Raw genomic sequence first — 11,779 nt, 5'->3', positions numbered from 1 at the left:
TTCTTAGTGTTTCCTTCCATCACAGATTTACTTTCAGTAAGTGATTCTGTAAATCTGGCCAAGTCTTTTAAAGTTTTGTTGAGTTTGTATTCCTGGCTCTGTAATGCTTCTCAGGGCTGTGATCTCAAACTAAGAGCAACCTAGAAAGTCACTCCATTCCTTTTTCTACTGCAGAGAGGTATTTTTAGTTATAATCCTTTTTCACAAATAGGACCAAAATGGTCTTTTGAAGCATTTGTGGAGTCTCCTTTCTCATTACCTAACAATTCAGATGATTTTGCTAATACAAAAGATGACTTTTATTGGACAGATTTAGGGAAGTCAAGCCATTTTGAGGTATCTGATTGCCCCTACTTCCCCTTAGCCTCCCATTTCAGTTTACCACTGTAGACTGGGACAGACTAAGACTTTCTCCACCTGTTGAATGGAAGCTAAGAAATAATGTAGCATGGTATTTGACATATTCTGCAGCTGCTACAACTGGAGTCCCCTACCTCCCCCTTGTCAGGTTGGTGCTGAATCCTGCGCCGAAACAGATCATAAAAAAAGTAATCTGAGTGTGATGGACATCAGATTATGATATCGTTGATACCTACCTATCAGAAACAATACATCTCCAGAGTTTTAAATGCCACATATAAGTGAGAAGAATGCTATTATGCTGCTTTACAGCTATTTGCCCCTTACCATTAAACCCATGCTAAGTGACTGAAGTCTGCAGGGACACACCTCCCTGTTTGCAGTGAGGTGCTATGCAATTCCAGGCTGTTTTGATGTTAAGATATAAATGTCAAGGACAAAAAAACTTAAGCACGATAAATCATGCTTAAGTTGCCTCATATGTGCTTGCATCAGATGTATGAACAATCCACTGAGATCTGAGGGGAAGCCTTGCCAAATTTTCTAGCATTTAATAAAAAAGCCTTGGCAGCCTATCAGTATAGGAAGAGTAACATGCCAGCTTATTGAAAAAGGAAAGGATATTTCCTCAGAAAGCACTTTTTTTACCTTAGTCATGGAGGAAAGTTCATTGTCTTCACCTTTTCCTGGCAAACTTAGCAGGCTACATAAAAAAGAGACAACATGTTAGGTTTTGTCAGTAGTGGCTCAAACACCTGGAAACCATATATAGTGCAGGATGTTATGCAGAACCTTATCACCGTATCACAAAAGGAGGAAAATCGCTGGGCAAAAAGGAAGCACAGTTATGCTTTTCTCAGTGTAATAATACTTAAGTAAAAGCAGCAATAAGTAGTATCTATTTCAAGTAATGATGATTGTGTATTTGGAATAAAAGCATCTTTAGAAGTGTAATAAAAGTAGGGTGGTCGCATGCTATCTGCTCTTTGCTATTCTTTGCCCACTAATTAAAATACAATAAAAATCCAGGCTTCTAAACCAGGCTTTCTAATGCATTTGTATAACATTATTGGCATATACAGCACCCCAATACTTCTTTAGGCCTTTGAACATGACTATAGTGTTATTACTAAATGTTATTTTCTTGCATTATTCAGTAAAGTTATTTTTACAGTATTTTATTTGTGATGAATATAAGAATAAACCAACTCAATACTCATATTTCTAGCAGTTTCCAATTTCATGCAGTAAAAATGCCCAACCATGCTTTCACTGTAAAATAAAATGTTTCTTAAAAAAAATCCCATCAGGGTACTTCACTGACTCTTGCTGAAGTCCAATTACCTGTTTACTTTCTGTATAAACACAGCTAAATATGTCCTGCTGATACCAGCAGATGCACAGCTGTGAGATAAAATTTTGTTTGTTTGCTTTTTAAAATTTTCTGAGTGTAACATAGTATTCCCACAGCCTTCTTTTGCTCACTGAGGATGAGACTGAATAGAAAGTACTATGACTTAACAAATGCTTTTATTATCCAGGGTTTCAGTGCCATTAAGGGCTTGTCTACAAACTACAGAGCTGTAATGGGGCCATCCAAAGTCTCTTTACGCTCGCTAGCTTGGGCACTGGCAGCACTCTAGTCATGAGACAACATATGTTGCTTCTTGACTAAAATTAGCTTATATGCCCCATAACTTTAACATTTAAGGGCTATGTAGTATAATATAGTAATACAGTTTCAGCTACCACTGTATTCCAATTCTTTTTTAGAATTCCTATTCTTTTTTAGCAACAAGTTCTTTAGGAATAGTGTAATGCATATATATATATATATGCATTGCATCATCCTGTATATATGCTGTATATACACGTATGTAATGCATCAGCCACTGGGTTATGCATTATTAGAAAGGTGCCATGATTTTGTATCACCATGAGTGTGTCTATACAGTGACTAGTACTAAAGGGCCTCACTGTAATCAAAATGTTAAACAGAAAAAAGGAGTTTGTATACGTGTGGTTGTGTACACATTTATAAATAATTAGGTCAGGAGTTAATTGATAAAATAAAGAGCTATCAAATACCCATCCCTCCTGTGTTCCATCTCCTCCCTTCCCCTCATCCCTCTTCTCTCTGGCTAGCAGTTACCCAAGTCTTGGGCAAATTTTTCGTAAGGCTTTATTTCTGTCTCTACCGCCACCACCCTTCACCCTCGAAGCAGGTCCTTAGGAATCCAAGAAGCCATTCAGATTGATAAGGTGTGCTGAACGTTAGGAGCAAATTCATTTCAGTTACACCCATGCCAGCCCACTGACATCAACGGGGCTACACAGTAGCAGGCAAAGATGGGAAGGGAGCCTAAGGGCTAAGTATTTCAAGGAAGGAATCCCTAACTCATGAACTTAAGGCATGGAAGCCTTCATAAATCACTTCTCCCGCTACTGGATTCTTCCCTCAATATCTTGCCTTTGATGAGTAACCTAAGCCGCCTCCCCTTTCCAAAGGGAGGGAGGGCACAGCAGGGAAGAGTGGAACAAACTGGCATTTCCCTTACTCCCTTCTCTAAGCAATATGGAAAACTAAGGCAGAAATTTAAAATTCTGCTGCATATGCAATTGCTCTTTGCTCATGTACTTCTCAGTATAGAGGAGGCAAAGCGGTCACTAATTGATAGAATTAAATTTCAACAGCAGTATGAAAACATGAACAAATCCTCCCACATCCAGTTATAAATCAATACCCATTATATGACTTGTTCTGCCAGGATGATTAGTTCTAGAAATGTCACACATGCACATACGCTTCCTGGCTCAGATGCGTCAGGGGGCAGGCCTGTGCGATTCAGGACAGCACTCATACTTCACGTGGCTTGGAATCACAACTGTATCTCCATGTATAGGAAAATTCAGCTACATTAATTTCTCTGTGGTAACACTGAAGATCATTTGTAACGGTGGCCTAATTTGAGGCAGTAAACTGCTAGTAAACAATTATTTTAGGAAGCAAAAGAAAGACATACTCAAGAAGTAAGACAGTTTGTATCCTCTCCTTTCACCTGAGGATGTTAAAGCATTAGTCACGGAGGATACAAATCACGCACTTGCCACACTTCTGCCCTTCCCTTCCAGCACCAGCCAGCTTTGCCGAGGCAGTAGAATCAAAATGGGGCAAAGCAACAGCAGCCTTGACTGTCTTAAAATCAGTCAACACCAAACGACTGCTGCAGGACTGCCCTAGTATGCGTGTCTATTTATAGAGCATCAAATACTGTTGGTGGCACTTATTCATAGTATTTAGCTTACTACCAGATACATCCCTCTTAAATGGTTTCTGTTAGTGTTATCCACCTTCACTATTAGTTCACTACTATTAAGCATTAGTTCCCCTGGAATAATCCCCAGCTAAAGATATTTTTTTCTGTCCCACATTTCTGGACACTAGAAGGTCAAACACCCTCTTTCGGCAGCCTCTGCCTGGGACCAGCAGAGACTTCCACCCACTGATGGGGTGGTAACTGTCCAATTTCCCTTGCCAGGACAGCCTATTCCAGCAAACAGATGACCCGGGTTAGAGTCAGTGTAAACACAAAGTCAGGAAAAGCTTTGGTTTGCCTAACCAGGCCATAAGCCCAGTTACACAGGAACGCGAGCTTCCTCAGAACAAGTCACCTTAGCCTGCACAGACTTAACATCTCAAAAGAAACTGGCACTTTGCAAACCGCAGCCGCTTGATAAAATCTGTCCCTCGCCAGGCTTTTCGCACTGTGTAGACGTCGTCGACCGGCTCTCCTTCCTACTCAGCCATATGTCAGGTGGGTTTCCTGCTTTCAGAACTGACGGCTTTGGGAAGTATCACGACAAGGCATGGATGTTGTCGCCACTGTTTATTAATCCTTTTCTAAATAGCGTGAAATACATATGCCCGTTACATGAAATAAAGTAAGACACAGAAAACCCCAAACTTGCAATACAACAAAAGCACACATACTGTGTGGGAGCAAGCTACTTTTGTAGTCATACAAATTTACCTCTGCACACTCAGCAAGCTACGCAAATTTCCTCTCACTGTAAAATTTGTGAAGAGACCAGAAGATCTCTGTCGCTTCCTAGATTTGCCATTTAATACTTCTGCCCATAGACAATACCAGCCTCCATACCAGCCTGGCTCCTCTTCCTGCTCCCCTCCACAGGATTTACATGAGTGGAACGTTACAGGAGAACGTGGAATTCAAACTTCTGTAATTACATACAATATAGAGATATTTTACAAGTCAACAGGCCGTACCCTGGAGAGGAAAGATAAGACAATGAAAATGCTAATGTAATTTTTATTTTTTGCTTTTTATGCAACTGTAATTTTTATTTTTATAAGCCTTTATGTAAGGATGTAAAAGTTTGCGTTAGTGCATCTCTGTCAGGAAGAAACCTTCTCCTGAGAATTATTGCCTACTTAACTAAAACAATTTCTAGTAATGTACAAATGACAAGTTGGAGCAAACTTGTAACAACAACTTTACTGCAATTACAGGCAAACTTCCGCAGGGGAAAAAAAAAAAACAATGGCTGTGGCCATCACACATTTCACAGCAAGTGACATGATGGAATTGAATGTTGTCATGGTTGAAAGCTTCAGGGATCTCATACACTTCACTGAGCCTGTCTACACAACGCTAAGTCTCACCATGTTCCCTCACAGCAAGATTCCTAGTCCACACAACGCTCACCATGCCAAGCCTCTGCAGTGCTCAAGAAGATGAGCCAGACGTAGCTGCAGTAAGGGAAAACATAGCAGCATCTTAAAGAACCACTTCTCAGTTGAATAAGCTGTGGCTGTAGCAGCAGGTTTTAATACTTGCTACATGGATATGAAAAAGCCGTGTATAGAGCATTAATATTGAAAACATTGCCAAAAATTATTTTGAAAACATTGCCAAAAATTATTTTGAAAACATTTCTTGGAATACTGGTACCTTTGCTAATCTGAGCGAAAATGCTGATGCCTTTTGGACAAGGGAAATGAAAGAGGTGCGATCTGCGTCACTGTCATCTAGGATTTACCTACAGGAAAGAGAAGAATATGGACCGTATCCGTCCTACTTCCATCCCTACTGCTCGTGGAGGGTCATCAGGAGGCCTGCAGGGGTGAAGAAAGGACCTCCTTCCAGACACCCTCCTCCCAGCACCACTCCACCTCTGCTGTGTCTACTCCCAGCGCATGAGAATGCAGCATCTAAGAATAACCGGGAGGGAGGGGAAGAGCAGAATGATGCAAAGGTACGCGGGCCGTTCTCTGTGGGACAAGTCAGATTGCCCTAGACTGCAGTGCTGTGTCCCTTTCTTAGGAATTTGTCCTCCAGCTGGTTGTAACTTTCAGACTGGAAAATCTGTTGACTGTAATCACTGCATCATTTTTATCTAAGCACAAGGTTCATTTTGGTAGTGTTTAATATTTCTGGTACTTTATGTATTGATTTGTAACTACTCATGCTTCCTAAAGAAACAGTTATAAAACAAATTGAACACAGTCCGGAGGAAAAAGCAGATATTCTTGAGAAACCTGAACCACAGCTTTTTTGAAGCCCAGAATGCTGATACTGCTATATTTAGTGCCTTATTTGGTGGGAAAGAACAAACCACTAAAAGATTTCTTCCAGCTTCGATTGAATGCTACATCAGAACAAAAGTAATTTTACAGATTACATTAAAGTAGCCAGAAAGTGATATCCTTTTTATTTACTATCCTTTTGCAGGATCAGCTGCTTGCTTTTATTGCTAGAAAATATTGTCAAAAAGTATTTCCTAACCTGGAAGTATGTTATGACGAACACTAATTGTACTAACTAGTCCATCTGGTTATTATCATAGAATATGATAGAAATTTTCATGTGCTTTTTTAAAAAATAATCTCTTTTTTCTTGATATTTGGGGGGGGAAAAGCAGCCCCAAGACATGCAATTTATTTGGAATTTGACAGTTTCACAGTGTAGAACTATTACACAGTTGGACAGGCTGATCAGAACAATTAAAAGGAGAAAAAATGTATGTAAAGGTGGGAACCAGACCTGTGAAGTGCTACCAAAAATAAAATGAAATAGCAAAATAATGTTCTGTCCCTTTAAGATACCAAAAATAAACCACAATACTTTCCTCATCTAGATCCTGATACTGCACTCAGCTCTACAGTCACAGGAGTCTGACTGTGCGGAGTTCATTGCCGGATCGAGGCACTGAGGTGTAAAATAGAGACGTAAGGCAAGGCTAACATCAATGCAAATCCAAAGCGAAGAGAACACAAAGTTCACACAGCAGCAAGGACAGAATATTATTCACAATACCTATAGATTCCAGCACTTTCCTTTCTTCTCTTTATTCGCTGCTCATTTGTATCTTTTTTTTCCCCTTTGGTTATGCATGGCTGCCACTAATGAGGTTTGTCACTATTCCAACAACAAATATCTCTGAAGGTACTTGTGTGTGGTGTTCGAATGGGAAAGCAGGTGAGTGAACAAGGAAGTAGATGGAAGATCACATTAGTAACCATAGCAGCCAACAGCATGTCATCCCAGGAGAAGCTTCCTCTGGCGGAGGCTGGGTTTCCTTTTAATGAGTTTAATACGCTGTTTCACAGCGACGGGGCAAGCTTTGCAAATGGTCCACGTGACGGGACCTTCTACTGTTTTGTGTCACTAGTAAGACCTTCCTGAATGCTGTGCCTTTCCTGATGAAAAGGATTGCTTTGCAGCGGCCAGGGACTGGATCTCTTGCAAAGATGTATTTGCTAATGACCAAGATTTCCCTGTGATTCATTGTTACACATACACAGGTAATGCAGATGAACAAATCTTGGTTGTAATTGCAGAGAACTGCCTGAGCTGGCAGAAGATTGCAGCCAAATTATTTTAACTGGCGTGCATTTATTTGATTGTGTCAGATACTTAGAAGTCAAACTCTGTTCTTTTAGAGGATTTTGCTAAGAAACTATATAACAAGGGTCACCTTTGTTAGCAAGGATGTGGGAATTACATTTCGTCATAATGACAGTGCATTTAGCGTTTGATTATAACCAAAGTTATGCAGTATTGCCAGAGGTTAGAAACAGAGAGGTCGAAGAGTCAGAAATACGTCTCATTTCCACATGCACTTTCTGGAAAAAACAGATCTGGACAAAGAATGTCAAGCAAGAGTGAAGTGATCTTCCATCTCCAGCGCTTAATCCTCTGTCCTTTGGGCCACTCTACTTCTGAATAAAGTCATCATCACAGCGGTTTGATGCTGGTTATTGTACTTGCTTTGCCTTCACACTTTGGCTTCACCTTCAGGTGGCTGACTGTCCTGGGCAGGTAAGTCCTCAGACTACCGCACTAACCGTTAATTACGTTCTTCTTCAAATGAAGTACATCTATCACAAACACCAGGCAGTGAAATGTTTTTAACATAAAACCAAGACTTCAAAACAAAGTTCAAAGACTACGGACACAAGAGAGAGTGTCTGTATCTCTTTTCACAAACAATATTCGGAAGGATCTGAGAAAATACTATTTGCAATAGATCAAAGCACAAACATCTGTTCCACTGAGGGAATAATTTCCCTTGTTAATACGAATTAACTAGTTTAAATATACGGTGTAGAGGCAAGAAAGAGAAGAAGTTGTTCTTTTGATTAGCTTTTCAGAAACAAAATAGAGGGAGAGATACAATTGAGAAGTGATATATTTGTAGGGGAAAAGGCAGGAACACTGTAGGATAAGCGGTTTTACTCAAAGCGTGCACCAGTTTCTCAAGCAGATGGGCTGCGTACAATTAACGGCTTTTTGATCTCTGTCGTTTCCCTCTCCTCACACTGTTCTCACCTATGCCCAAGTCAACCCTTACCACTTACAGTTTCTTCAAGAAGTATTTAGTCACTTTGGTCAGAACTACTAGAGGTACATAGTCACTAACGTAATAGGAAGTAGGAATCTAAACAGGTGTTACACATCTTAAAATCTAGAACTCCAGTGCTTCTGATGTCTACCATATTATCAATGTATACTCTACCACCATTGTGCCTGTGGAACTGTGGAACTTTATTGGGGCCTGGCTCCTACATAGTATGTTAAAATCCTGCCTTCCCACTTTCCGAAGCTGAGGTGGCCTAAACCACAGGTTATCACTGCCTTGAGAGGAGAATTCAGCATGAAGTGAGCTGCTGCCCTTGGACCAGTCTCTCAACATTTTCTGTGCAATTATGAAACAAGGGTAGCACAATAAGGATTGCGAAGCAGCAGAAAATACAGCTGTATGCAAGAAGAGTAAATCTTTTGTGCACTAACACATTCACCTTGATGTCTAATGCTATTTAAACAATGAGCGGGACGTTTCAAGCAGAGCCGTACTGATACGGCAAGTAAATCAGAAGGGATGGGAGATTCTGTAGTAAGCAGTAAGATCTAGAGCATTTGGTGATTCAGCTGGGCAGGCAGGAGGAGGCCGAGAGGCCAGTAATGGATCAGAAAGGTTCATTCAGCAAGAATAGGACGGAGAAGTAGAAAGCAATAGAACAGGAAGTCTAATCTGCAGTCAGAAAAGAAGAAATAAATTCGGAAAAGACAGCTAGGTCACAGAAGGTAGAGAAAGCATACAGGTAATTTTAGGAATTTATTTTTAAAAGGAGAAATGAGTGAAATAAATGTGATGGCATATTCAAAGACAAAGACGATTGCTTTAATAAATTGCTTAAAAGTGAAACATTGTATAATAGGCAGAGCAGATCCACAACCGATATGATCAAGGTTCCTCTTTTGGCTTGACTGTTAAGTCACAATGTGACCTTTAGCAAGTCACTTCAGGCTACATCCAATAAAGTACTCAGGCACCTTAAGCCTGACTTAGGCAGATTGAGGTGCCTAAGTCCAAAGGTATGACCTAAACACCCTGCTCAGTTGCCTACTAACCCCGGAGGAGCTTGTCACTCCAAAAAGGCGTATACATCTGCTGTTCGGTTCTCTCTGCACAAACACTGCTCAGTCAGCAAGGGCAGGCTGTGTTACCTTTCCGTGGCCTACCGGTGCTCTTTTCTGGGCTGCACATTTAGCCTTCCTTTTTGTGGAAATAGGGGCATAAAGGACAACTAACGTGGGCTGGGGTTTCACCTCAATATGTGCCCAGGATCCAGCTGGGCTCCTTCTCTCTCTTTTTCTTGGCAGCACAGTGCCACAGGTTCAACGGGAAGGACAGAAAGGTGCTGCTCAGCTCAGCTTGAGCAGTAGCCTGGAAACGGCAAATGCGAATCTGAGCGTGTGTGTCCCTTCCCCCTGCCCTTGACCGAAAGAGTCAGTGAGAAGAGGAGCAGCGGCCCCCTTTTCACCTTAGGGAATAGAGCCAACCTTCGCATCCACGTGGGACCTACACCCACCGGCGGGCTCCAGGCTCTGGATCCGAGGAAAATGTTTCTTGCAGCCCCGCCTCGGTTACCTAAGCTGAGGAGGCAGCAAGGAGCTCAGAAATATGGCTGTGATGATCATGCTCGGTACTGAGCTGTTGTTAACTGCTACCGGCTCATCAGGTGAACTTCCTTCCCTTCAGAAACGCTCTACGCGGTGCACCAAGTAGCGTAGGCACCTCACACAGGTTCTCTAATGGAAAAAGTGTGTAGATACCGCAGGTTTTAACCTGTAGGAGTAATTACCTGCTTCTATGAAGAAATGACACTCAATTCTGTGGAAAATATATTGCGGGATTTGGGTGAAAGAAACTACCGAAAGTATTAAAAGAAAGAAAACTTTAAAAAGCAATTTTCTGCATAATTTGAAAATTTGCTTTCATTCCAAATCTGGGTAAGAAGCAATGTCATTAAAGACGTTGGATTGATTAAATGGCACGGTTTGACTAAAAGTGGAATAAGTAAGTCGTAAAAATATTACAAAATATGAATATTGCACAGATTCTTTGAAAATGGAATAGCTAGGCAGAGAAGTAGCCTAAAAACCAACTACAACTTCCTCTTTCAGCTTCACAATCTGTGTATTTTGACATTACCACTTCATGAATTAGGTTCCTCTACGTTTTTTGTACTAGTTCTGTAAACAGTGATATGTACACAGAATATTATTTTAATATGTAATTGTTCATGTAAATAAACAGATAAGAAAGTAGGTTTGTGTTAACTCATGCAGAATTGCTAATTTTGAGAAAAATTCCCGTTGTTTCATAGCTCTTTTAATACTTTTTCCCTTTCAGTTTCAGTGATAATTTCTTGAAAGTGAAATTAAGTACAAAACCCTATGTTACAGAAGTGTTACGTCTGTAAATAGGAGCATGAAAATGGGAGGTGCTGGAAAACAAATATAAATTATTAGTAGTAAATGAGATGAAAAAAATTGGGTTTTAGACCAACATCACTTTAGAGCTTGAATAGCAACATTAGCTTGACCACATGGCACTTACTGCCCATTAAATTACACATTTTGCAATCTAACCAGTAATAAAAAATGCTGAACATATATAATGCATCTAAATTAAAGGTGACCTGTAAAGAATCAGTCATATGTCCTTTCTCTTAGTACTTTTGTGATGATCTCAAATAGTGTAATCTCTATTTTTTCCGTATATGTTAGTTGTATTAGAAATTCAGGTACTCTTTATGTTAGATTTTATGGTGTCCAGAGAATTACTGAACTGTGACAACACAAAAATCAAAGGAGCAAAAATTGCCTAGTTTTGGCCATGAGGTAGGTAATAAAGGACAGCTTATATGACCGCTGCTAATAAAGGGAACGGATTTTTGTAAGTATAAAATGCTTTTGATTTTGTTTGCTTTTGTTAAAATTAACTTTTTTAGTAAAATATTGAATTTTATGAAACTAGTAAGTTCCAATTAATTTTGGAGAAAGTATTTAGCTTAAAGTGTTAGTTTTGTATTAAGTTGTACAGAGTAATACACAAATTATCTGAGACTACCTACAAGATTCTTGCAAACTTGAGTGAGTCCTTTGGTACGAATGGCATGAGAACACAACAGTTGAGGAAAACAAAGGCCTTCTTTAAAGGTGTTCTTTCAGGCATCTTAAAAAAAAATGGAATAAAGATACGCTCCTGCTTCTCTTTGTGCACATTTTTGCTGACTTCTGCTTATCCCTTCACCTTCGACAAGTCATTTCTACTGTTGGCAGGCTTATTAGGGCTGTAATGTTTGGGCTTCAGCCACTGAAGAGAGGTTTCTTTAACTGTTTTTGCTGCGCTTTACAAGCAGGGGGAAGTTCCGCGTCCTGTTCCGCGTCCAGGCACAACGCTGCGCCTCACCGCCGCAGTCCCATCTTAAAGACCGCCCTTCCTCGGGCGCCGGCACGTAAAGGAACCCGCGCAGGGTCGTGCGGAGGAGATTTTGCCTTTAATACAATTTTGACCTGCCGCGTGGTATCGGTAACAGTTACTTGTA

At 40.4% G+C, this 11,779-nt stretch overlaps 1 protein-coding gene across 1 annotated transcript in view; it reads left to right on the top strand.

Annotated features, from left to right (window-relative positions):
- Positions 1–5,379: 5,379 nt before the first annotated feature.
- ATP11A (ATPase, class VI, type 11A) overlaps positions 5,380–11,779 on the top strand; it is a 143,340-nt gene continuing 136,940 nt past the window's right edge. Inside the window, exon 1 of the mRNA XM_009326312.1 lies at positions 5,380–5,637. Within this exon, the coding sequence (XP_009324587.1) occupies positions 5,380–5,637 (258 nt within the window). The remainder of the gene's footprint in view (positions 5,638–11,779) is intronic.

The sequence above is a fragment of the Pygoscelis adeliae genome, unplaced genomic scaffold (assembly GCF_000699105.1).
Source record: "Pygoscelis adeliae isolate BGI_AS28 unplaced genomic scaffold, ASM69910v1 Scaffold156, whole genome shotgun sequence".
NCBI lineage: Eukaryota > Metazoa > Chordata > Aves > Sphenisciformes > Spheniscidae > Pygoscelis > Pygoscelis adeliae.
This window is presented reverse-complemented; position numbering and strand designations above follow the sequence as displayed.